The 26,211-nt window shown below is 35.9% G+C and overlaps 4 protein-coding genes and 1 pseudogene across 5 annotated transcripts; 3 read left to right on the plus strand and 2 right to left on the minus strand.

Annotated features, from left to right (window-relative positions):
• Positions 1–1,901: 1,901 nt before the first annotated feature.
• Positions 1,902–8,193, plus strand: LOC111458836 (tetratricopeptide repeat protein 5-like). The gene is made up of 13 exons (XM_023101672.1): positions 1,902–2,188; positions 2,621–2,730; positions 2,811–2,921; positions 3,023–3,080; positions 4,277–4,366; positions 4,629–4,723; positions 4,797–4,850; positions 5,543–5,680; positions 6,620–6,677; positions 6,816–6,930; positions 7,306–7,375; positions 7,538–7,609; positions 7,795–8,193. Exons 1-13 carry the CDS (start codon positions 2,023–2,025, stop codon positions 7,909–7,911), a joined length of 1,254 nt encoding a protein of 417 aa, XP_022957440.1. The 5' UTR covers positions 1,902–2,022; the 3' UTR covers positions 7,912–8,193.
• A 736-nt stretch (positions 8,194–8,929) lies between these two features.
• Positions 8,930–10,944, plus strand: LOC111458543 (CAX-interacting protein 4). Of its 2 annotated transcripts, none has more exons than XM_023101283.1 (3): positions 8,930–9,143; positions 9,572–9,644; positions 9,836–10,944. In XM_023101283.1, exon 3 carries the CDS (start codon positions 9,861–9,863, stop codon positions 10,710–10,712), a length of 852 nt encoding a protein of 283 aa, XP_022957051.1. In that variant the 5' UTR covers positions 8,930–9,143; positions 9,572–9,644; positions 9,836–9,860; the 3' UTR covers positions 10,713–10,944. The 2 variants fall into 2 exon arrangements, with proteins under 2 accessions (XP_022957051.1, XP_022957050.1); XM_023101282.1 differs by having other exon boundaries at positions 8,932–9,143; positions 9,802–10,944.
• A 428-nt stretch (positions 10,945–11,372) lies between these two features.
• On the minus strand, positions 11,373–14,819 carry LOC111458542 (fruit protein pKIWI502-like). Its single transcript, XM_023101281.1, has 5 exons — positions 14,100–14,819; positions 12,608–12,707; positions 12,426–12,521; positions 12,262–12,342; positions 11,373–11,738 (listed from the first exon to the last, which is right to left on the minus strand). The coding sequence occupies exons 1-5, from the start codon at positions 14,684–14,686 to the stop codon at positions 11,676–11,678; spliced, it is 927 nt and encodes a 308-aa protein (XP_022957049.1). The 5' UTR covers positions 14,687–14,819; the 3' UTR covers positions 11,373–11,675.
• A 199-nt stretch (positions 14,820–15,018) lies between these two features.
• On the minus strand, positions 15,019–18,553 carry LOC111458541 (annotated as a pseudogene).
• A 4,710-nt stretch (positions 18,554–23,263) lies between these two features.
• Positions 23,264–25,826, plus strand: LOC111458220 (protein DETOXIFICATION 12-like). Its single transcript, XM_023100733.1, has 7 exons — positions 23,264–23,581; positions 23,804–24,348; positions 24,434–24,520; positions 24,612–24,668; positions 24,764–25,002; positions 25,093–25,298; positions 25,446–25,826. Exons 1-7 carry the CDS (start codon positions 23,345–23,347, stop codon positions 25,515–25,517), a joined length of 1,443 nt encoding a protein of 480 aa, XP_022956501.1. The 5' UTR covers positions 23,264–23,344; the 3' UTR covers positions 25,518–25,826.
• Positions 25,827–26,211: the final 385 nt, after the last annotated feature.

The raw sequence follows: 26,211 nt of genomic DNA on the forward strand, positions 1-26,211 counted from the left end.
TATTAACGGTAAAGATGTTTTTTGAATTTTTTTATTTAGAAGTGGTAGGTTTGAAGTTGCTAAAAAAGATTTAGTTGGGTTTTTTAAGTTTTCAAGTTGTCTTTTTACTTATTTCATTTATTAAATAGTTTACATACGTATACGTATACATATACATATACATGTGTGTATGTATATGTATATGTATGTGTGAATGTTTGATTAATCCACCACACCTAAATGGTGTGAAAGTTATCTTATTTATAATCGAATAAATTACAAGGATATGGAAATAGTAATAAATGGAAATAACAATAAATGGAAAGATATCTATAGTAATAAGGCAAATATTAGATATTTGCCTTATAATAAAATATCAAATATAATATATACGGGAAAGTATAATTTATTACTAAATATCCTTAACACCCCACCGCAAGCTGAGCGTCAGATTTGAACGAACGTGAAGCTTGGATCTGAAAAATTCAAAGAGGTTGCGAAACACTTTTCGTGAAGATGTCAACAACCTGGTTCAGAGGAGGCGTAGAGAAACACTTTCTTGGCCATCGAAAATTGCAGAGGGATTGCTGCTTAGCGGCGATGCTGCCTTGGCTTCGACGAGAATATGTCTAACCCATGAAGAGGGATTGTCGCTTAGCGACGATGCTGCCTTGGCTCTGGTGAGAATATGTCTAACCCCAAGAAGTAGAAGGGGAAACCTAGAGCAAGGGACAAAGACAATGTTGAAGCCGAAAGAGTCGCCACATTGGGCGAAGGAGCCAATTTTGGTGAGAAGGGCAGCTGGAAGAGTCGCCACATTGGGGCGAAGGAGCCAATTTTGGCGAGAAGGGCGGCGGCAACTTGGTTGGCGAAGATGCCAGTGCGGCGCCCAGATTCCAAAGGTAAATCTCTACAGAAGGTCAATGGGCTTATTGAGATTCTGTATATTTTCGAAGAGAAATGCTGATGAAGATCCTAAGATTAGGGTTTTTGTGAAGGATGAAGGATGAAGGATGAAAGGAAAATTGGGAAGAAAATGAAAGAGGCTATGTTTGGAAAAGGTGAGGTTGTATGTACAGAGTATGGCGAAGGATGATTTGGAGGTCAAAAGGGTGGAGCCGAAGAATAATCAATCGGCTCTGCATGTGACAGCCATGACGACTGCCTCTGCGGCATCAAAGACAACAGTGGTGGTGGAGAAGAATAGTAGAAGATTTCAAAAGCCATTGAAAAGAAAGGATCTAGGTTGCTAAACCAAAATGGCTCTGATACCATGTGAATGTTTGATTAATCCACCACACCTAAATGGTGTGAAAGTTATCTTATTTATAATCGAATAAATTACAAGGATATGGAAATAGTAATAAATGGAAATAACAATAAATGGAAAGATATCTATAGTAATAAGGCAAATATTAGATATTTGCCTTATAATAAAATATCAAATATAATATATACGGGAAAGTATAATTTATTACTAAATATCCTTAACAGTATGTATATATAAACTACTTAATAAATAGACGACAAAGACAAAATCAGAATAATAATAAGAAGAAGAACAATAATAAATAAAGAAAAATAGAAAAAGAAAGAAAAAATAACAATAATTTGAATTCCGGTTGTAATATGTTAAGTAAAATGGGTAAAGGCAAACCAAATTTGTATATAACTAAATAGAATATTAAAAAAGTATGAGAATAAAATATATAAATATTAAGATTAAATTATTTATTTAGTTATAAACTTTTAAAATTATAGTTTAATCTTTAATTAAAAAAAAATTCATAAACCTGCCAAACATAAAATTAAAAATTTGGAGTATAATAGTAAATTATGTATTAAATACAAAATTAAAAAATGTGTGGAGTTGTAATGTATTTTGAGGTCCTAAAATGGGACTAATTGTTTTGCCCCCTGATCCTAAAAAGCGGCGTCGTTTTTTAGTTTAACAATATAGCAATATCAACACAGTTTTTGCCTGCCTCCCATCTGGTGGGCTCTGCTCCGAGAACTGTCGCCGTCGGCCGATTGACGGAGGAGATGTGCAGCGAAGTCAAGGAAGAAACATTCGACAAAGCCACAGCGGCGGTCGAAGAGCTATATCACATCAGAGACACCTTTTTTCCTGTAAATTCCGATGACAAACTTTCCAAATTACGGGAGCTATCGGATCTTGCTGTCAAGATCCTCGATTCCATTTCTCCAGGTCGATTCTGCTTTCATTTCAGCTTCTTCAAATTTTCTTATTGCAATAGCTCGACTTGCGATTTTATCCTTACCTTTTGGTATTGGAGAAAATGTTGGGAAACGAGCAGTAACAGAAATGAATCTTGGCACTGTGCTTGCTTTGATGTTTGATTTATGAATATCTTGAACTTTTAGCTGATTCTTTCGGGTAAAATAGGTTTTCATTAGCTGTGGAAGCTACTGCAGTGTTGCTCGGTGTCTAGTGTATTGGCCTGTGTTTGGTAATAACATGAGTGCGTCCTAACGTAATTGTTCGTTGATTTGTTTCTGTAGCACATCTGCTTTCAATTATGAGACTAGTTAATTTAGTTCATGTTCTTTTTATTTTATGTTATCTTGGATCTAGCTAGAAATCTTTGTTCCTTATTAGTTAAGTTTCTTCGTGGGGCAGAACAAAGGAAATCACCTTTGCAGCGAGCTATGTATGAATATCTGAGAGGAAAAATGTTGGACGTATTTCCAGACTACAGAAAAGAAGCAGAGGATCATCTCTCCAAAGCTGTAAGCGTCTTAAATCATTAAGATTTTGTAGTTTGTATGCTTTTGTTTGGAGTGATGAATTTGATTGTTTCAAGCTCCAGGTTAAGTTGAATCCTTCTCTTGCGGATGCCTGGCTGTGTTTAGGTAACTGCATTTGGAAGAAAGGAGATCTATCTTCAGCAAAGAACTGCTTTACTTTAGCATTAAGCAAGGTTCCAAATGACTGTACATTTCCTTGGTTTCTTTTCATCTTGTATTATACACTTTCTATTTGAGTCAATTACATTAATGCACGATACGTTTATCATTGCAGCGCCCAGAGAAAAAATTACTTTGTCAGCTATCAATGCTTGAAAGGAAAATGGCTCAAGGCAAGTGTTTTGCTCCTTCATCATCTTCTTTCATTGTAACCTTTAATAGTAGAATACCCTGTCCATTTCTCAAAATTTTTCCTAGAATTTTCCTCCTTGTAAAGGGTTATTTTTTTAATGGACAAGGAAGATTACTTAGAAGTTCATTGTGATAGCCTAGGGAAGGAAATGTTTTTAATGTGTGTGCTTTGATGCAGCTTGTTTGTTGCTTTCGAGAGAGTATCAGTTAATTAGAAAATATTTCTAGAAACGGGAAAGCGTCTTGACTAGAGAGATTAGGTTAATTTGCTTTTTTAAACTATCAATTATAAAAGAATTGGTATTAACATTTCTTTGATATTGGATTGCCAAAGAGAAGTTGCGAGATACTCAATCCCAAGTGTTTTTGAACTCCAAAACTTTCCTACCTACATTCCGAGCTCCCCGCAAACATGCAATATTACAATCAAACAAATGATATTGAACTTCTCCTAGATGCCAGAGCAAGAACCAACGGGAAGATCATTTTTTCCATTTGGGAATGATGAGCAACCAAGCAAGTATAAAGGTCTCTTGTAATTCTCCCTGGAATTCCTTGAAGAAAGATGTGGTGAATATCTTCTGCCTTGCCACACACAAACCAAAAAAGAAAAAAGAAAAAGGAAAACCATCCAAGTATACTTTATGCAATTTAAAAGCAACGTCCTTTTTCGGGCATTAAGACTTCTTTGAGGCGGGTGTTATGCACTAGTCTGGACAATTCAAAAGTAATTTTTTGAGAGGAGGGAAGCCTCATTTTTATACAAATGAGAGATAGTCTGCTTTCTTTCTTTCTTATCATTATTAATTTGTTTGTGTTGATGAAAATATACTACCATCAAAATTGAGTTTTTCTTTTATCTTGCTACTGAATGGTGTTGATTTTTCAATTTTTTAAAAATAAAATTTGAATTAACTTTTCTGATGAAGTTTAGACTACTATCCACTGATATAAGCTAATCTTGGAAACCATGCATGTCATGTTATATTGGTCAGCGAAACAAGCAATCTTTAGACTTCATAATGTTATAGATCTAGTTTTCTTTTGCCCTCCAAATTAATAGAATTTTTCATTTCACTAACTTGCTTGTTTTGTTACAATTTCTGATTGACCGTGATAATGAACATGTATGTCAGCTCATCTCATCTGTTTATTCAAAATTTTGTTCCTTCTATAGGTACTGAGAATGAGGCAAAACTTGTAGAAGAAAGCATTCAACATGCAAAAGAAGCAGTTACTTTGGATGTGAAGGATGGAAACTCTTGGTGTAAGATTGCACATCAAAGCTTGTGATAACATTATGTTTATTTGTAATTATGACTTGCATGGGTTCTTTATATGCCATATCTTTGTAGTAACTTATTTGTAAGGTCTTCTATAATAGATTGGATAACTTTCTTGTAACATGCTCAGAACTGGAACATTCTTTGATGTGCATATTCATTCCTTGTTGTCGAATACAGTCTTCCTATATCTTCTAGCTTACTCTTGCAATTTTCGTCACATATCCACACTAATTTGTCTCGCAGATAATCTAGGAAATGCATGCCTCACAAGTTTTTTTGTTACTGGAGCGTGGGATCATAATAAGCTTCTGCAATCTTTGAAGGCATATCAAAATGCGGTAGGCATCTTTTGTAAGTTTCAGGTTTATTTTGAGGCTTTAAAATTTGCTTATCTTTAATATTATTTTACAGGAAAAAGATGAAAAAATGATGTCAAATCCAGACTTGTATTTTAATTGTGCAACTGTAAGTTAAATTTCTCCTCCCTTTTCAGTTTAATTTGACCTCAAATGTGATTGCTTGCTTTCTATAAGTTTATTAAGTAGTTAAATTTTAAACCTTCTTAAAATGTATTATATTATGGTTACTGTCATTCAATCAATGAATGGAGCCTGTTTCAGCTCGACAAAAATTTCTTATGTAATGGACAAAAATTGGTCATGATTAGCCTGTCAATTTGTTTGGTCAATTGAGGAACAGGGATACCGTGTATTGTCAATCGGTGTAGGAAGAGATTTGTGAGGGTGAATAAGGATAGTTTCAGAGTAGAATGCGGTTGCAAGCATTTGAGAATATGTGCTAAATTCTTTCCATGTATTAGTTGAGGTGAACACCTTGGTTTGTTTCTTATGTTAGGCAATAGATTTTGAAGTATGAGTTGAGTAAGATTCCCCATTATGATTAGGACACAAATTTAGGAAAGAGAGGAAGAAAATGGTAGTTGCAAGCAGTGGAAAGAATGACCTAATTTTTTGGTAGAGGTAGAGAGCTTTTGTTTATAAGTCGAACGTGAATCAAATAAGATAAGAGGAAACTTTTATTTCATTCCTAACTACTCGTTGCTACCTTTTGTAACACTTCACATATTGTTGTTGTAGAGAGTCAAATTCATTAACTTCTCTTATATATGCATAATTTCTGACTCATTCCTCTTTTAGGTTAACAAATATCTGGAGAACTATGAGAGGGCCCTAAGTGGATTTGAGGCTGCTGCTTTGAAGGATCCTAGTCTTAGCGCTACTAGGGAGGTCCACAAGATGGTGAATCTTCTTGACAAATTGGATAACATGTTGAAGGTATGCTCGCATCTTTGCGAATAAATATGATAAATCTTGCACATCTTTTGACTACGTGTTGATTTTGTTTCTTTGTTTCCTTTTCTTTTCCTGGTTGGCACAAGCTCTTGTTGTTTTTAAATACATTCACACGTGCATATAGTTGTTTATAATCATTTTCTGTATCTTGATTTGTGGCCTGGTTCTTAAATGTGGCTTCCATATGATTAGTGGTCTTAGAAATAAGAAGTGAAAAGACTTTTCCTCTTAGTTTATTTATATATTTTGATTTTTTGTGGTCTTAGAAGAGAAAGGGAAGGTACAAAAATGGGTGGATAAGTAAGGTGGGGTGCCATCTAAATACCAATAAGATTACAAAAAAATTTCTCCAACCGATTGGATGTAAAAAAAAAAAAAACCAAGTGTCTACAAATCAAAGAACTCCAACTAGACATAAGAAAGGAGTGCAACTCAGAGCGCTCGAAGATCTCTCTTTGTGGAAGATTTGCCTATTTCTTTCCATCCAAAGCTTCTCATGAAGTAGCAAAAGTTGCATCCTTAGTCCTTGACTAGAAAGGCCCACCAAGGTAGTGAGCAATAAGTCTTTAATTGAATGAGGAAGAGGCATGTGAAAATGAACTTGTTGCAAAATCTCAATCAGAATCTCCTAGAGTAAGCACAGGCCAAAGAGAGATGTTTACCATCTTCCTTACTGTCCTTACAAAGAGTGTACTAAGAAAGGAAAAGAGAAACCTTCTTTAATTTCAGTTTCTCATTAGGTTCATGCATTTTCTTTCATTTGCAAAACACAAAATATGTATGCGAAACAAACCTCAAATCCAGTCTCTACTTCATTAATTTTATTGAAAAATAGGAAAATGATAACATGACTGAATAAATGTATGCAGATTTTCCTGAGGCTTAGTATACAGATGATGTTCATATTATTTTGTCTTCTAGGCACATGCTAAAACACGAAGAGTCACGTCGTTTTCATCATCAGTGGATATTGTTAGTTGTAAGTAACTAGACCTTTAACATATTAATCTCTTCTACACTGAATATGCAATTTACTAATCATCAAATTTTGTTCTTTTTTCTCCCTCCTTTTATTCAATATTTACTGATTGTTCTATGTTTGTTTTAACTTTTTAAGCTAATTCGTCATACAAGAGAGCCACTGTAGACCTTCTGTCAGAGGGTCTGAACAAATCAGTTGCAGTAATTGGGAAGGTGTTGTTCTTCATTAAGCATGATAGTCTTGCCCCACTGTAAGTTCTCCCATGCGTATTGACTCTGATGAAACCAATTTCCTTGTTAGTTAGTTCATCTAGACACTTCTTTCATTTGTCCTTATGAAAGTTTGGGTTTCCATCAACAAAAGCCAGCCACTCCTTAACGCGCACGTTTTAGCTATTACAGCAGCTACGCTATATTGTTTCTCTTCTGCTCCTGTAATGTTGTGGATTTTTTTATTTATGTACTCTTGTCTGTGCCGTACTTGTGTAAGTTCAATTGGGGTCGGGGTTTGATTGAGAGAAAAAAAGGAAGTGTTTGCTTGTATTCTACAAGTTGCGTAGTACTTTTAATCTTGCATTCGTGTCTGTTGCCAAGATTATCACACAACTTTGTTGTTTGGTTTGCAGATATTATTTGTTGTGTGATTCAAACCAAGCATGCTTTGTTGTATCTTTGTATGGTATGCGGAATGATACGGTAAGATACAGTAATACAGGTTTTATGTTTCAACTTTATCGATTTGATTGCCAATACCGATCTCGTGTTAAGATTACTTTGCTTAATCTTTAATGCACCCTGCAACAACCATGCCTTGTGCTGTTATCTTTCATCAGTCTTATGAAAAAAAATTCCTCCCAGGTTAAGGTAGGAGATCAGATAACATTACTGGAACCGTATTATCGCAACTTTGATTTTTCTTGGAAGGGAAAGGTATTTATCTCAATTATTTTCAATTATATTTTTCTGTCTAATTTAATTTAGATGCTTGATTGTTAAGTGTCTTATGGCATGTTTAATAATATTGCTCATTACTGCACCAAAAATAACAATTCATTTGCACATTTATCCATAAAATGACATGTAAATGAGCTTAGAGTTTGAATATATTGAACCAGCATTACCAGTTCAATTCAATCCGGGTCGATTTCTTAGAACAAGTTCTTGTCAATGGAAAAGCTCCGTCTGCTCACCAGGCAGTCCAGACATCAATATATGCCCAACACAAACCTTGAAAAGTGTTAGGGGGCTGTATTATCCATGGGTCTTTGATGCTCATCTGTGTGTTAGGTGTAAATAGATTTGAAAAGTGAATGGAAATTTTGAAGAAACAGCACCTAGAGGAATCAGAAGAACATAGTTGCATAGGTAGTTTCAATTGTTGTTGTTGCTTGGTGTTGTGCTTTGAATTGAATCTTTTTACAGAGTGATTGTTGTATTTAATATTGATTTCCCACCCAAATGGCTTTGTATAGTGCCGATCTTGACAATGATCATGAATGCTTAGTTTTATTGTACAATATGGAGTTTGCTAATACTATAGCTTCTCATTCACAACAACAACATTAGAACTAGAACATTAGAACTACGAAGTTGATTCATTTTTGGGTTTTCTCTTCTTATTTTTAATGTAAGTTCTAAAAGTATTATTATTCAAAGCTTAATTTATAGCGCGTTTGTCTCTCTCTATATATGGTCTTCATTCTCGTTTTTAACTCAGTCCCCTATGCTAAATGCATGTATGTATAAGTTTGTCTCTATTTCATTTTTGAACTTTCGATTTTAAGATAGATTCTTGGACTTTAAAAACGAAAAACTTTCAATTTGATGTCCAAAAGTATATTAAAAATAATTAAGTTAATTAATCTATAAAATATAACATATAAATTTAATTTTTAACTTTGTATCTAGTAAATCTATTAATTTTATAAAATACTAATAAGTTGTTAATTTTATTTTTCTTTTATAAATGAGTATACTTTTAATTCAATCTCCCCAAATTATAAGCAAATTATAAATAATGTTTATTTTTCATAATTTTTGTGTCTAAAATTAATTTAGAATAAAACCTATCAATTTTTCCAACTGACTCAGTTTTTCTAATTCTAAAAGGAAAAAGTTATTAAAAATAATTCCAGGGACTAAGAACAAAATATAAAATGTAGAAACTAAAACTGTATTTTAAATTAAAAAAAAAATTATCTAAATTTAAAATTTGGTAAAAGGAAAAGGAAAAAGAAAGGGAAAAGGTTGATGGTGGCGGCAGGGCGCGTATATAAAAGTGGCATTTGTTCTCCAATTTAGGCATATCCCTTGGAGCTTTCTGAAATTTGAACTCCCCAGTCGATACAAAGTCAAAGACAAGCCCTAACCACTCTTCTTCTTCTTCTTCTTCTTCTTCTACGTCTCCATCCTTCCATCTTCCTCTTTCTCTTGCAATCTTGTTTCCACTCGCCTTCAGATTCAGGTATGTAACATTCCAATCCCCTAATCACGCCTTTTCATCATCAGACCTAGCGATTGTTTTGTTTTGTTTTTTCTGTTCTTCTTCCTTTTTGGGTAGATCTGAGTTTTATGGTTGGTTGATTTGTGTGGGGGTGGTTGTTTTCTTTTTCACCGTGTAGATCTCTTCTGAACAAACCCCCACTTGGCTAAGGGTTCTGGGGTTCTTTGTTTTGTGGGTTTACGAGAATTTTGCTGTTCATAGAGTGTTTGTAATAAAAAGATGTAGGATTGCTTTAAATTATAGGGCAGATTAGTTGAAGATTCATTATGATAGAACCAAGTGGGGAATGTGCAGCATGGCTTTACAGTTTTTCTTAACACCATCGAGGTGGACTTGTTTGATCTTCGTCATAGTTAATAATCTGTGGATTTTTCTGTGCATATGTGTAGTGCGTAGGCCTGAAGTTGGCTGTGGGGAGCTGAATTCTTATCCTGAAGGCTGAACTCATTTTCTGCAGATAAGGTAAGAAAGTGAACTACATTTGGAATAATTTTCTTCTACTAAAATATTGTGGTCCGTCATTTTTGTTGTAGCATCCTTCAATCTTTTCTTTTTGTGGAATGGGATATGATTTCAGCTTAGGTGGGAAGAACTAACATTGTTTTTTCTCTTTTGTGAGATGCACTTCCGGTCATCATCATACCAAAATGCAGGTTTTGAGCTGGTTTTTATATCTAAATGGACACCAAGAAATTCATCCAATTGGTTGAGGAGAAGAAGAGGAGAGCTTTGGAGAAGAAGGAAGCCCCATTGAAATGGGAACAAAGACTTGAAGCTGCTGCTAAGGCAGAGGCTGCTGAAGCCAAAGCAAGGAAGCTTAAAGCTGCCAAGCATAAAAGAAGATCAGTATCAGATTCTGATACTGATACAGAAAGTGATAGCCATGAGCGAGGAAGGAAAGCAGGTAAGAGAACTCATAAGAAACACAGGAGACATAGCCACTCTGATTCAGGTGACAGTGAGAAGAGGAAAGATAGAAGATCTAAGAGAAAGCTGAAACGACATCAATCATCTCACGATGACAGCAGTGATGAATTTGATGGACACTCTGATGAAGGTAGGAGGAAGAAGAGAAACCATAGAAGACATGCGCATGACAATTCAAGTTCTGATGAAAGTTACTCTAGTTCTAGTGATGATGATGTTGAGACAAGAAAAAGATGTCGTTCCAGGCATAACAGACATCATAGACATATTGGCTATTCATCATCTGATGATTCTAGCAGTGAGAATAATAATCGAAGGGAAAAGCGTGGAAGGCATCGTCAACACGAGCAGTCCCATCGATCATGTAGTATTGATTCATTAGATTGTAATCACTGGAGGTGTGATGCTAGAAGCCAGGCCTCAGGGAGGTTATCTGATGCTGATCGTGAAGATTCAGCATTACAATACAGGCACAAGAGTAGCCACCCTAACAAACACCGGCACCATCACTCAGGTGCCGGTGGTTTGACCCAGATCGATGAAGAACATGCTGACAATAACTCTGATGGAAATAACCATGGTCGTGCTAAGGATTCTCATTAACCCCAAATACTAGATGAGATGATGGGAGATACTACTTTATGATTCTTGCAGATATTGGTTGATTGTTCCTGTGCATGTTCGTTTCATGTGAATTGTTACTGTATCATTGTGAAGACAGTTCTTGCAGGCGATTTAGGATTTACATCTATGTATCACACTTTATTCAGGCCACATAACCTTTGGCTGTAAATCTGCTGCTATTAAATTCTTATAACTAAGACATTTTGCCTAAGTTTTATTGGCCTTCTTGTGTTCATGTGGTCTTTCGTACACTTCTACTGCTTGTATACTTAAAAGAATTTAGTATTCCTATGATAAATGGACTTGAAAGACCAAAAATTGGTCATATGCTTAACATCATTTATCAATTAAGATGAATATGATGCAATTTCCTTACCAGAAGTTTTTATGCACCTGCTGGTGACAATGCGTAGAACATCCTAGCTCGGGATAAGATAACAGAGAGCCGAGCTGACCCTCATGGCCAATCTTCAAATATCCTCTACGCCTATTGATCTTCCATAAAAACCATCTATTTGATGAGTTTGAAGTGGTTAGCAATCAAATATCATTAGCAATAGACCAGCAAAATCACGCAATATGGGAATGGCATGGTATCCTAATCAAAATGAAGCTTTTTCTGACCTTAATTATAAATTATAGGATCTTCAAATATGGAGAATTTTATTGCAAAAATATGAAGTTCCAAGAAATTTCTAATAGTACGTGTGAACCTGACCTCCAAATGAGAACAGATGGGAGGTAGAAGTTCTACACCTTGGCGCATCAGTCCTGAAAAATTTGGACATAAATATTGTAGATGTTTCTATTCCCCAAAATACTTTTTTTTTTTTATCTTGTCCAAGCTGAGGTGCTTACCCTCAGCAGTAGGGTGAAACAAATGATTATAAACAACTTCGACCTAATGGATTACAACAATGCTATCATCTGTTTGTTTCTTTTTTAAAAGTTCTTTAGTATCTTCTCACTAGAGACTCCATCTGCTACAAGAATTGATGTAACTTCCTGCAAAAACGATGAGAAAATGAGTGTTTGCTTTAGAGATTATCATTTTAGCCAGGATATAACACTAAATTACTTGTTCATTATTTTCTCAACTGAATGATTCCACTAGGTCATTCATTCACAACCAATATAAGCAGAACAAATGGCAATTTTAAGAATCGAGTCCTCGAGTAATCAAATCATATAATAGCACTACACCAAGCAAACATCAGGATGACCTTGACATTACCCTTCCTTCATAGCAGTGGTTCAGGATCATATAATAGCACAATCTAGAAATAACAGCAACGAGAGGTTGAGAGATCAGATGAGGAAGGTAGGGAGGTGGCTAGATTTATTGCTCTTTGGGCAGGATCACTAGGCCTTTTTGTACTTGTGATATTGGTCCTGTTTTCAGATTGGAGTCTCTTTCTATAATTTGTTTTGAGGCTCTTTTTGTTTGGACTTATTTTATGTATGTCTTTGTATTCTTTCATTTTATAATAAATAATAAGAAGAAGAACAGTGAACTAGCACAGGGTACCTCAGTCATCTGTTTCTGACCACAGAGTATAGCACCCGACGAACGAGGGTCGAAAGCTTTCTTTGCTTTCGTGAAGGCAGCCTATAAGAAGGGGGAAAAAACGGCAGGCGTTAACCCACATTCCCACAATTTCAACAGAACTAAATAAGGAGATGGAGACCTACCTGAACATAGCCACTTTCACCAGTCCAATCATTCTCAGGTTGTGACAATACAGGCACAACCTTAACACCAGAAGATTCCCACTCATCGAATCTATCCTATAAAAGAAAGAAACAAATGAGTTTCACAGATCTTGTTTCTGTAGATAATAAGCGGCAATGCAACAAGTAAATATTAACTAGACCTGATAAGCCATTCTTTTGAGGTTTCTTGCACCATAATATAGCCTCACATCAGACCTCTTACTTGCGCCAAAGCCTGACTCAATTAGAGATCGTATTGGACTACACAAAATCGATAAGTAAACAGTCAGACCAGCAAAGCAAACGGAAAGTAAAAAACTGAAGTTATTTCTACTGCATATGGCTGATACTGTTCACAATAAAGTATACCAAAGTTCCCTTACTGTGAGACAACTGGACACATTGAGCAGCAAAAGCGTAGCAACATCATATCCTATAGCTAAGGAATATATCCCTTGAGCACTGGGCACTATAAAGCAAATGAAAAACAAGACCTACTACCATCGCATCCTATACAAAATAAGCCATGACCACAAAATATGACCAGATTGTAGCCTGATGATTTGTTTAGTTAATGAAAAGGAAAATCGTTTACGTAAAAATAACAATGTGACAAACAATAATTGATAAGTATAGCAATGCTTATTTATTAAAACGATCGTACAAAGAGGAAATATCCAAGACGATTATATGGTAAACTCAAACACTGAGCAATCACTACAAAAACAAGAATCAAATAACCCTCTGCCCCCATATCCTCTCCTAGGGAGATTGAAGGAGTACACAGAGGTATCGTTCCACGTCTCATTACACTTCCAACCCTATCTCCTAAGCGAACTTCAAAAGGAAACATATTCTAACTTAAGACGTTTATAATGAAGATTCAATTGTTAATCACAACGGTAGAAAAGGGGAAGTTCAATTTTTCATCTGATTGTGAATTGGGTTAGCAACTTCGAATCAAGTTACAACTACAAAGACGATGATATAATTTTCAGTTGAGTGAACTCTGGACAGAAGCTATGTTCCGACACATTCAAACTTTTAATTTGAACAATCTCTCGGACAATATTGGTTTCAACAACTTTGGGTTTGCTCAGAAGGATGCTTACAACGGTAGGACTACAATACTGATCTTGATCTCATCTCAAATATATACGCCATTTTTACAAGACACCCTAAAATTTGCATTAATGTCTTTAGAGTTTATCCACTGTTTAGACACTTCAGACATATAGGAGATGAAAAATATGAACCGCTCCCAGTTTTGTCATAGTTTTTGTCGAGGGATCTGAGTTCCATACAAAGAAAGTACAATTACAAACTCTCTATCGTTGTCCAACTTAACAATCTCCTGCCCTGACCTTAACAAGCCACTCGAAATGGCGACTTTTTGCTCTTGAATTTCCGTTTTCTACACCAGGAGCTAAAGCTAAAGGAAACAAAATCGATATATAACCTTACAGCGCATATAAACATTAACCAAAATTGAAGTTCACAATCTTCTGATTCTAATTCGTTATTATTTGTACGAGAACATCCATATGTTTGAAGAAAATCAACGAAGAACAGAAAACTAGAAAACAAAGCATGTTGGGATAAGTTAAGCCAAAAGAGGAGAATGAAGTTCTAAAACGAGAAATGAGCGCGCACCTGATTCCAGATCCAGTAGCAAAAATAAAAACGGTAGGGTAATCTTGAGGCGGCGCGATTTGATCGACATCGAACCCCTTCCCCATGACCTGACTGAGTTGTACGACATCTCCTTTCTTCAATCCACAGAGAAGCTCAGCGATTGAGCCCTCCACGCTCTTCACCAGGAACTCAAAGACGCCTTCCGCAGACGCAAGTAACGGAGGAGACGCAATGGCAAGGAACGTCGGTTTCTCCACGTCAGGGACACGAAGCTGCAGGTATTGACCAGCACGCGTGTGAGAAGCAGCGAGGTCCGGCGCGTCTGACACGTCTATGGAAATATGGAAGAGTGACTCCGCGGCAGGCTCAACTTGGGCGAGAGGAGCTTGAGTCCAAGCAGCGGTGTCCTGACGTACGGCTGCAGCAGCAGCGGTAGCGAATCGGCCGGAGCGCTGACGGAGGTTAAATCTAAGATTGCCGGGCGTCAAGCGGCGGAGGAGAGACATGGAAGAGGGAGGAGAGGGAAAGAGGGCATGGGGAAGAGAGGAGGGAAGGGAAAGGGAGAGAGAGAGAGAAGAATTAGGGAAGGAAATGGATATCGACATGGAGATGGAGCTTAGTTATATACCGGAGTTTGGCGTTGACGGCGGAAAAGGGACGAAGAAAGCCGGCGGCTTTGGCGAGATGGTCAGGTTGCAATGAGGTGGCGATTTGATAGAACGCGCCGCTAAAACCAAATAATCGGGAGGAGAAAGATTAATTGGAGTTCCACGTGGCGCCTTTACAAACCATCCTTGGATGCTGGAGGATAACTAGATCGATGAGATTAGTTTGTAGCATACTCTCAGCCGTTGGGTCTGTTTCGATTTTCTGTCTTTAATTTCCTGCCATTTTTGCTGTAATGTTTTCTATATATACAAACATATACATTGACTAAGAGTATTGTATTAACATATATTTTAAGTTCTTGAGCAACTTAAGAAAAAGATGAAAAACTACGTCGTTTATGCACTAACATAAATATAATTCGACTAACATGAATATAGAAGGGATTTGATTATACGGTAAAATGTTATGGCAAAATTTGTACATGTCCTGCTGTTTCCTCCCCTTGTTAAAAAGAACAGAGCAAAGGAGCACACAGAGAAGCCGTATTATGATGCTGGTGACACTCTCGTCCCGATTCTGCATCAAAACTTAGAACAGAGCAGAAGATATCTCTGGTTGCGTTGCATCTCAACCAAAAATTGAAAACTCTGTATTAATTCGCCAGCACCTCCTAAGTTATTAATTTTCATAATTATCAAGCTGAAGGAAGAACAAAAATGGTAAACTAAGCAGCAGCAGAATCCTTGGCAATCTTTTCTGCCTTGCCAATCACCTCACCATGTAAAATGCCTGCTCTGAAAGATCATCGTACTTTCCATCCAACACCCCCTATTCATACAAACACCAAAGTACTGTTTGTGAGAAATCAATACCCATTTTCAAAAGCCAAATAGTAATCAAATATAAGGCCTGAAAGATACCTGGAAGCTGGTAATGCTCTCTTTCAACTCCACGTATTTTCCAGGAGCACCCGTGAAGACTTCTGCAACATGGAAAGGCTGACTCAAGAACCTTTGGGGATCTTACGAGCACGTGCAACCGTCAACTTGTCATCTTCACTAAGCTCATCCATACCCAAAATGGCAATAATATCTTGCAAGTTCTTGTAATTTTGAAGCACCTTTTGCACTCCACGAGCAGTATTTGTAGTGTTCCTCACCCAAAATATGAGGAGAAAGCATTCGAGATGTAGAGTCCAATGGATCAACAGCAGGATAGATACCGAGCTCAGAGATCTGTTTACCAGGAAAACAGTCAGATAGGGTAGAATACAACGTATGAAATAATCTCAGAATTAAACCTGATTGCACCTGTCGTGACAACATAGTTGTGGCATCCAAGTGAGCAAAAGTGGTAGCAGGAGCAGGGTCAGTCAAGTCATCAGCAAGCACGTAGATAGCTTGAATTGAAGTGATAGAACCTTTCTTTGTGGTTGTGGTATGCTCTTGAAGGCCTCCAAGATCAGTAGCCAAGGTTGGTTGGTAACCGACAGCAGATGGGATACGACCAAGCAAAGCAGACACTTCTGAGTTAGCCTGTGAGACAGAAGAAAAAGGATAATTTGAAATAAGACAAGCCGTTAATATGATTCTCAACTTGACAATGGCACAGTAAGATCTTAACAAAACAGAGCATCAATAAGAACCTCGGAGCACAAGCTTACCTGGGTAGAACGGAAAATGTTGACGATGAAGAGAAGCATTGCCCTTCACATCACGGAAGTGCTCAGCCACAGTTAGTCTAGTAACACCAACACGAGCACGAGCACCTGGGGGCTCATTCATTTGACCATAGACAAGGGCACATTTGCTATCGGCCTAGCAAAGATGAAGTACAATTACTCTTTTTGGGCAGGAAAGAAATGGAGAAGAAGAACTTCTGGTACCTGCTTGTCACCTAGCTTAATGACACCACTTTCAATCATTTCCCGGTACAAGTCATTGCCTTCACAACACCAGCAAACACAGAAAACCCACCTGATCAAAGGAGAAAGGCAAGATCTAAATACACTAATAATTTAGAAGTAAAGCCTTATTTGAGAAGCATTTCATAAAACCAACCATGAGCTTTGGCTACATTGTTAATAAGTTCCATAATTAGAACAGTTTTTCCAACACTAGCACCACCAAACAGCCCAATCTTTCCACCTCTTTGGTGTGGAGCAAGAAGGTCAACAGCCTATGACCAAAAAAGCTTTATGCGTGACTTCATTGCACACGTACCACACCTAATCATCTCATCTAAGCATAAACAGACTCGTTCTAAATCCATTATTGTACCTTGATTCCAGTGTCAATAATTTGCTGTTCAGTTGCCTGCTCAACAAATGCTGGAGCTTCTCTATGAATTGGTAGGAAGTGGTCCGTCTCTGTTAAAACACAACATATTTATGAACCCTCTATCCCAAACCCAAATTAATCATCATAATTACTTGCGTAGTTTCAAAATTTCCGACTAATATCGCCTCTCTCATCAATGGGTTCTCCAGTAACATTCATGATATGGCCAAGTGTAGCCCTACCAACAGGCACCTGTCAAGTCTTTAAATGTTAGAAAAGAAAAATCCCATGAATTATCCTGAAAAAAGTTGGGCTAAAAAACATGGATAACCAAGAAACAAATTGTCCAAAAGGCAGAGCAAAACGTAATATATAAAAGATAGGAGCGAAACATAATAAAACGCATGATGTCTTGATCTGTGGAAGAAGCAATCAAACTCAAGAACGTGCATCAGCTGCGGGATTCAACAGAAAATACAGAATTCATGACCATCTACAAAATACCAGTTCACCATTCAATCAAAGATAGTAAACCGGATCACGAGATTTGGTAAAAATTAGACAATGTTCATATCTCCTCTATTAAGCATTAGCCTTCCTTAAAACTAAAATATTTCACAAAGGAACAGGTCTAGAAGACTTTCCTTACATTGAAGTTATCATAACAAGGGGAAATAAGTCGAACTACTGAATTATAATTCCCTACAATAGTTGTCCACATCAACTCATTCTGCTCAAATTTAACACAAAATCTTACATTGTGTACAAATTTGTAGAAAAGTAACAATAATAAAGGGATCTGAGGATATCATTGATCACCAAGTCCATGTCATGCGAAAAAGAAATCCATCTCCACTTCATTCATACCACACCGATATGACGACACAACCAAATGTCAAAACGTAAATAAACAAGAAAACGCCATTTAACCTAATCAAATGAGTAGCGATGAAGCAAATACCAAAACTCACAGTGATAGGAGAACCAGTATTGAGCACGCGCTGTCATCTAACAAGCCCTTCAGTCCCATCCATAGCAATAGTCCGAACCATGTTCTCCCCCAAATGCTGAGCAACCTCGAGCACTAAACGGATCGGGTTGTCAAGCACCTCGAGAGGAGATCACACGTCGACGACAGCACCAATCACCTGACACACCTGTCCAAGCGCACCGGCACCAGTAAACTCATCAGTAATCCTCCCTCCTTTTGCGGCATCCTTCGCCGGAGGCGGTGGTGATGGAGGCGCAGCCGCCGCAGCAGAAGTCGCATACTCAGCCACGCGAGAGAGAATATACCCGTAAGGAGAAGCGCGTGAAGTTGTAGTGGGTGAAATTCTTGGATTGGGATTGGAGAGAGGAGATCTGGAGGAAGCTCTTCCGGCGGATGATCTGAGAAGAGAGGAGAGAAGTCTGCGTGAAGCCATGAGAAGGGCTTCAGAGAGCTGAGGAGTGGATGGTTCTATGGAGGCTGTGATCGACTCCCTGGCTTTATGCATTATGCTGTTGCGTTACGTCGATGCTCACCATGCCCAAAGTTGGAATTTTACTTATTTATTACTTTTACTTTTTCTTTTTTCACGCTAAAATTACCTCTCCATATGAATGAAAAAATTACTCCTCCTTAATTTTACCTTTATTATTCCCTTGAATTAAAACAAAATTGTGAGTTAATGGTTAAAAAATATTTTTACCATATCTTTAAAAAAAAAATTAAATAATATTAACGTCGTTTATCTTTATGAGTAAAAGTTTGAAAGTTTTTTACCATCAATTTAGATTAAACCAATTATTTGATTCAATAATAACAAAAAAAAAGTGGGACAAAACTTAGGAATTTTAATAATTCCATTTATTCCGTTTTTCCCGGTTGAAATGGGTTTACGTTTATTGGACCACGTGTCGGTGTGCCATTGGTTTGTCCACTAAATTAGGAAACAGTCAACAAAAGTCAACAACCTTAATGGGCTGAATGTTTGGCCCAATAGGCTCAAATTTTACCCAATTATGGACCCCTTTTTTATGGGCTGGGCTTTTATTTTTTGCCCAATAAATCTTCTCTGTAATAACGAAATATTTTTGGCGTTTGATAATGGTTTTATGTTTTTTTGTTTAATTAACTTATTTAAATAATAATAATGAAAATTATAAATAATTTGCGACTTTTGTTTAATACTTTTAATAAATTGTTTTTAATGTTTACAAACTTTCGATTTTTTAAGTTTTAACCATGTGGTAAACAAAGTTACCAAATTATTTACTTCAAATATGAAATTACAACGTTACCCTTGTGTAAAATATATAAACTCTTCTACTCTCTTATTCTCTTTTCGAGTTTCTTAGTCGTTTTCTACTCTACTTCCACTTCGTCCTTTTTATCTCAAAACAAGTTGGAACACTACTTTTACGCTACTGTTAATAAAAACTATATACAATGATACGAGTATTGAGAGTGAATATGAATAGGTGCAAGAGTGAGTACTGACATTGAGTAGACAAAAATATGGGAATACGAAGGTTAAAAACGACGATGATGTCGTGAAAATTACATCGAATATACAGTAAAATGATCAAACAAAGCAATTATCTTTAAACGGATTGAGAAAAGACAAATAAATAAATAAGATGAAATAAATAGTCCGGGGCAAAAAAAAAAAACTTTCCCGATCTCCTTAGTTGTTATTCTTTAACCAATCAATATCCACGGTGGTGGTGTTGTGATGGAGGAGTCTTCTTCCTCTCGTCTATTTCATTTTTTATTCTTGTGAAATTATTCATTTATTTCTGTAGAATCACATCAATGATCGAGTTTTTTTTTAATTGTTTTTGTTTATTATTTTTTAGAAAAATAATCGTTATTTTAAAGTTTTTATTTTTTAATATAATATTTATTAAAAAGCGGAAAAGAAAATTATAAGTCATCTGTTAAGTATTGTTGGGAGTGAGTACACATTGGTTAATTTAGTGGAGGATCATGCGTTTATAAGTGAGGAATCCTATCTCTATTTGTACGAAGCATTTTGGGAAAGTTCAAAGCAAAACTATGAGAGCTTATACTCAAAGACGACAATATCATACAATTGTGGAAAGTCATGATTCCTAACATGATATAAGAGCGACTAAAAATCCAAATTTTAACATTACACTATAGTTTTTAACGATTAAAAAAATACACGATATAATCTTTAGTAAAATTTCAAATCTTTTTTTTTTTTTTTTTTCATTTTTCAAATAATAATAATAAGAATATTAATAATTATAACAAGAGATTTGTCGCTTACAGCAGTCAAGTTATTTTCTTGGTTTGCTAGTCCATGTCCAACTGATTCTTGTAAAATAATTCTTCTAAATAATAATAATAAATATTGCTTGCGTGGCAAGTTTTAATAAAAAAAGAAAACGCCAATTAACCTTAATACTGATTAATCATATTTTATATAACATAATATCGTCATAATTAGCATAAATCAATATACAAAAAAAAGGGTCCATTTATTATTGACTAATTTTTATATTTGAAAGCGATATAATTTAAAAAATATTAAAATTATTGGCGTGCACTGATTTTCTTAAATTAAGGTCCAAATCTCACTATTTTTGTATTTAAAAATAAAATAAAAACAAAATAAAATATTTTTTTTTGTTTTTTCTTTTGTCACGTGCATCACAAGGTCAGAATGTGAATCCAGAAGGTACGCCTCCACCAGACATATATTTATTACTAATTTATTTATTTTGAGATAGCCTGGGCAATCTATTATTATTTCATATTTTATGATATATCTAATTTAAATATATATGTGTGGACCGATCGCGGATAGACAGATATTGTTTTAAGGAATTGACAGAAGGATGGCATCAGGAGTGGAGCCTGCGACTTAATTTAACTCAACACGGGAAAACTTATCCGATCCAGACATAGTAAGAATTGACAGAATTGTGGTGCATGGTCGTTCTTAGTTGGTAGAGGGATTTGTTTGGTTAATTTCATTAACGAATGAAACCTTAGCCTACAAACTAGCTACGCGGAGAAATCCCTATGTAGCCATCTTCTTAGAGGGACTACAGCCGCTTAGGCCAAGGAAGTTTAAGGCAATAACAAGTCTGTGATGCTTTAGATGTTTTGGATCGTACGCGCGTTACAATGATGTATTCAACGAGTCTATAACTTTGGCCGACAAGACCGAGTAATCTTTGAAATTTCATCATGATGGGGATAGATCATTGCAATTGTTAAGACTCAACGAAGAATTTCTAGTAAGCGCGAGTCATTAGTTTGTATTTACTATGTCCCTGTCATTTGTACACACCGGTGGCATGATTAAATGGGCTGGTGAATTGTTCGGCTTGCATTTAATGAAATAGAAAAATAAAAATAATAATTAAGAGGGAAATTATTGAATGTGGTCGAAAGATGGTCGTCCCTTCAATTTAATAACGGGAAGATATAAGTGAATTAAAATATGGCGGTGCTTTAATTTTAGTGATATGACATTATTGCCGACCACTCTTGATATAAAAAAAAAAAAAAAAATAGGTTGTGGAGATTCTAAAAATAGAAAATAATGGAGAGAAAATCAGTTTTTAAATTATCTCTACCAAACACGTTTTAAAACTATGAAGTTCATATTAATACATAACATGATAAAGTGGATAACGAGACAAAATTAAATGATATATTTTATAAATTATATATATATATATATATATAACAAATAGTTCTTAAAGAATATATATAAAAAAAAATATAAATTCCAATTAGGAAAAAAGGCAAAGTTGGCAACTATCTTGTTGTAGACCACGTCAGGTCCACGTAGGAAGATATGTTATAGACAGCGTAGAGTCCACGTAGGAAGATAGTAGCTCACCTTCTAAATGTGTCATGTTAGACAAGCTTAGCCAATCCACATCATTTCCTTACTTGGATGCCACCGTAACATTCTTTCTTGGTAAGTGCAACAATATTTTTTAATTTCTTTAAAAGTCTATAATAAAGCTTTTGAAAGTGAAGATATTACAAAATTAAATGATATATTTTACAAATTAAATAGGTATATTATAAAACAAATTGTTCTGGAATGAATATATATATATAAATTCCAATTAGAAAAAAAGACACATTTGACAACTACCATGTTATAATCCACGTAGACTCCACGTAGGAAAATAATAATTCACCTTCTAAAAGTGTCATGTTACGTGAGATTAGCCAATCCACTCCATGTTCTTATTTGGGTGCCACCATAATATCCCTAAAATAAAAATATTTAAAATTTAGAACTATAATTAATTATACTATACACAGTAGTATCAAAAATACCTTTCAATATGCAGACTAAATAAAAATATATTATCGGAGTAAATCTATTAAAGAATATTTTAAAACAATGGCAAACACGCAGATTTATTTTATAACAATTGTTCTAAAAGTCGTCTATTATATATTATTTATTTGTTTTAAAATTCAAATGGGTTTATTTTACTCCCAAGCTCCCTCCATGCTTACTATTTTAAATGTTTTAATACTAAACAAAAAAATTAAAAAAAAAAAAAAACTCTAAATCTAGGTACCTTGAATTCAAAGGTCTTCCTAATAAGTAGCTAAGCTTAGAATGCACATGGCCATCTTGGCCACCTTTATGAGGTTACAATGTTCTATTATTACTATGCAAATGGCGCACAAATTTTCATAATATTTTAAAAAAAAGTATAATAAATAACCATTCATCTAATTAATATATATATATACTGAGCTTAATCTATTAGTTACTATTTTCTCTCTGTTACATTATATATGAATTATCAATATAAACATTTAGACCATATTTCTTTTTACATTTTTTTATTCTAAATCTTTAATTAATATTACTGCTTGCATTTTTTAAACTTTTAGATGGAGTGTGTTGTTGTGCATGACATGAATGTTTTATTGTAGGGTCCCACGTTGGTTGGAGATGGGAATAAAACATTTCTTATAAAGGTGTGGAAACCATCTATGTGTTTTAAAATCGTGAGTATGACGACCATACGTAATGGGCTAAAACGAATAATATTTGCTAGTGGTAGACTTGGACCGTTATAAATGGTATCAGAGTTAGGTTTTGAGGCAACATGCTAGTAAAGACGCTGGTCGGATGGATTGCGAAGTCTGACATGATCGTGAAGAAGTAGCCATTGTTGAATAAGAAAGTCAAGATTTGGAGAGCGGCAAAAACGTGTACAGATCTGGGTCACGCTTTACGCACACAGCTGTATTTTATTGTTTAGTTCATACTGCCTTTATAAGAACGTTACCACTGCATTGATTTGCTGCATTCATCTTCTTCGTGTTCATTTTTTTGTTAATATTATTATTATTTTTTGTTTCTAGTCATAGCCATGGCCGATTCTCCATTGCTGGAATGGGTCGAGAATCGCAGGGAGACGACATGGGATGCTTTCTTTACGGAGGCGAAGACTGTTGGGCTCTTAGCGGCGCCATTGGCTGCTATCAATCTGTCTCAGTTCTTGATACAGACTGGTTCTTTGATGATTGTAGGTCATATCGATGAACTCGCTCTCTCAAGCACCGCCATAGCCATCTCTTTAGCTGCTGTTACAGGATTCAGTGTGCTTGTAAGTTCCTCTCCTTTCTCATCAATGTAGTTGATATGTATTCTAGGGTTCAATGTTCTGAAGTACTTTTCTGTAGATCTGTAATCTTCAAACTATTGCTTACTCCATTTCAATGATTAAGATTACTTCCGTGAATCCTCTGAAATCAATTGGTTTGCTAAGTTATCCTCTGAATTCGTTCTTAGAAGCCTGATTGTGATGTTCTTTAAACTAAACTTGCAGATAGGCATGGCTAGTGCACTTGAAACACTGTGTGGGCAAGCTTATGGGGCAGGACAGTATCAAAAATTTGGAAATCATGTTTACACTGCTATATTGTGTCTGCTGTTTGTTTGCCTCCCTATAACTCTGTTATGGATCAACATTGGGAAGCTACTTGTTTTGATTGGGCAGGATCCTTTGATATCACGTGAAGTTGGGAAGTTCATGATTTGGCTTATTCCTGCGCTCTTCGCTTACGCATTTCTACATCCACTTATGAGATATTATCAGATGCAAGTTTTTGTTCTTCCCATGCTCATATTTAGTTGGATTACCTTTTGTTTGCACATACCTCTCTGTTGGGTTTTGGTGTATAAAACTGGACTCAAGAACCTTGGTGGAGCCTTGGCCATGAATATTTCATATTGGTTCAATGTGATTCTTCTTGCTTTATATATGAAATTTTCCCCCAAGTGTGAAAAAACTCGCGGTGTTGTTTCTATGGAGCTGTTTAAAGGAATTGGTGTCTTCCTTCACTTCGCTATCCCTTCTGCTGTCATGACTTGGTAATCTACTTTCACTTTCTTTGTGTTCTTATCTGAAATAATCGATGAGGGGTTTTTGATTTGAGTTTAATGGTGGTGATTGCAGCCTTAGTTGGTGGTCATTTGAGCTGATTATCTTATTGGCTGGGTTTCTGCCTAATCCAGAGCTGGAGTCTTCAGTTCTATCTGTTTGGTAATCTTCAAAATCCTCCCTCAATCGAAAATAAAAACGAGTTTCTTTTGAATCAAATGGAAAATGATTGAAATATGACATTTATGAACAGCTTCAATACCATGACAACAATATTTACACTAGCTTATGGAATCGGCAGTTCTGGCAGGTATGCATCAAGACATACATACCTTTGCAGATTTTCTTGTTTTCATGAATGAATCAGTCATTTTGAAAGGATTGCTTTTGTTCTTGGTGCTGCAGTACTAGAGTTTCAAATGAATTAGGAGCTGGGAAGCCGCAAGCTGCTCGTGTAGCTGCTGGAGCATCGATATTTCTTGCAGTTGTGTCGATCATCATAGTGAGCATGGTTCTGTTCGCGCTTCGTCATGTTTTTGGTTATGCCTTCAGCAGCGATAGAGAAGTTGTGGATTATGTTGCTGTCATGGCTCCCTTAGTTTGTCTATCAATCATTTTTGATGCCATTCAAGGGGTCGTTTCTGGTAGTTAAAACAAAACTTGTGTGTTTAATGTCAATAAGCCTTGGCTTTCTTGGCACGGTTAGTTGATCTGTTTTATTATTGTTGAAACAGGCATTATAAGAGGATGTGGTTGGCAGCGTGTTGGGGCTTATATAAACTTAGGGGCTTATTATCTCTGTGGAAATCCAGCTGCTTTGGCTCTTGGTTTCTTGGCAAATCTGAGAGGGGGGGGCCTGTGGATCGGCATCCAAAGCGGCGCTTTCGTGCAGATGCTTCTACTCGCGATCGTCATGAGGCGTGTAAATTGGGAAAAACAGGTCCAAATCTTCAGCCTCTCCTGAATCTTCTTCCATTTCATGTGTTTTCTTGTTTGATGAAAAGCTGAGAAACATACATTTGTTGATGGTTTTAGTTCGAACATAGTATGAACCAAATGAACATTGTTTTGTGCTGTGATGTCACAGGCAGATGAAGCAAGGGAGAGGATGTTTGAAGACAAAGGGCTTGGAAATAAATATGAGGCGCCAAGTGCTTGAAATGCTGATTCTGTGTTCTGTGCTACATGAGATATTAGAAGAATATTTGATGCAAAGATCCACACCCATTGGGTACTTAACTTTGATTTGAAGCCATTGGAGCCAGCACTGCTTCGGTCCAGCTCTTAATTGTTGTGTGCATGTTTGAGAGTGGTCTTATAAATGTGTAGTGGTCTCGCTCAATTTTGATGCTTTTAAGGTTTACCTAACCATGTATGGATTTGTCAATTTGGGTAAAAACGTGAATAAATATAGAGTAATTATCATCTCAAAAATTCTACTTACTCCTTAATTATTAATATGTTTAATTTACTTTACTGTTTATAATTATGATGACATGATATTACTAATAAAAGTCAAAATACTGCAACTAACCCAGTTGAAAAATATGTCTTGTTTGATAATTATTTGTTTTTTATTAATAAAATATTTTATTTATTTTTTTGGACACTATTTTTCTAGAGACCTTTTGCTTTGTCTTTTTTAGGCTCCCTGTCATTTTTGTTTGCTTACCTCGCTCTTGCCTCAGAGACTCTTCTTTTCTTTTTTTTTAAGGTTCTTTTAGAGCTAAAACGATCAATTTTGCATTTGTCAATAAATTGGATCTGCACCGATTTGATCAATAATAAAATTTTTGTCTAGAAAAAAAACTGTTTGACACGAATGCCATGCGCAACTAACTCGGTTTAGCATA

The sequence above is a fragment of the Cucurbita moschata genome, unplaced genomic scaffold (assembly GCF_002738365.1).
Source record: "Cucurbita moschata cultivar Rifu unplaced genomic scaffold, Cmos_1.0 Cmo_Scf00021, whole genome shotgun sequence".
NCBI lineage: Eukaryota > Viridiplantae > Streptophyta > Magnoliopsida > Cucurbitales > Cucurbitaceae > Cucurbita > Cucurbita moschata.

Bases quoted from the DNA above. Each gene is read 5' to 3' on its own strand.
- LOC111458220 (XM_023100733.1), top strand. From the start codon at position 23,345: ATGGCCGATTCTCCATTGCTGGAATGGGTCGAGAATCGCAGGGAGACG. The intron at 25,003-25,092 runs GTAGTTAAAACA...TTGTTGAAACAG, and splicing joins CATTCAAGGGGTCGTTTCTG to GCATTATAAGAGGATGTGGT. The intron at 25,299-25,445 runs GTCCAAATCTTC...GTGATGTCACAG, and splicing joins GTGTAAATTGGGAAAAACAG to GCAGATGAAGCAAGGGAGAG.
- LOC111458836 (XM_023101672.1), top strand. From the start codon at position 2,023: ATGTGCAGCGAAGTCAAGGAAGAAACATTCGACAAAGCCACAGCGGCG. The intron at 2,731-2,810 runs GTAAGCGTCTTA...TTCAAGCTCCAG, and splicing joins AGGATCATCTCTCCAAAGCT to GTTAAGTTGAATCCTTCTCT. The intron at 4,724-4,796 runs GTAGGCATCTTT...ATTATTTTACAG, and splicing joins TGAAGGCATATCAAAATGCG to GAAAAAGATGAAAAAATGAT.
- LOC111458542 (XM_023101281.1), bottom strand. From the start codon at position 14,686: ATGTCGATATCCATTTCCTTCCCTAATTCTTCTCTCTCTCTCTCCCTT. The intron at 12,522-12,607 runs GTCTAGTTAATA...TTTCTTTTATAG, and splicing joins TCAAAAGAATGGCTTATCAG to GATAGATTCGATGAGTGGGA. The intron at 11,739-12,261 runs GTACCCTGTGCT...TCGTTTTTGCAG, and splicing joins GTCAGAAACAGATGACTGAG to GAAGTTACATCAATTCTTGT.
- LOC111458543 (XM_023101283.1), top strand. From the start codon at position 9,861: ATGGACACCAAGAAATTCATCCAATTGGTTGAGGAGAAGAAGAGGAGA.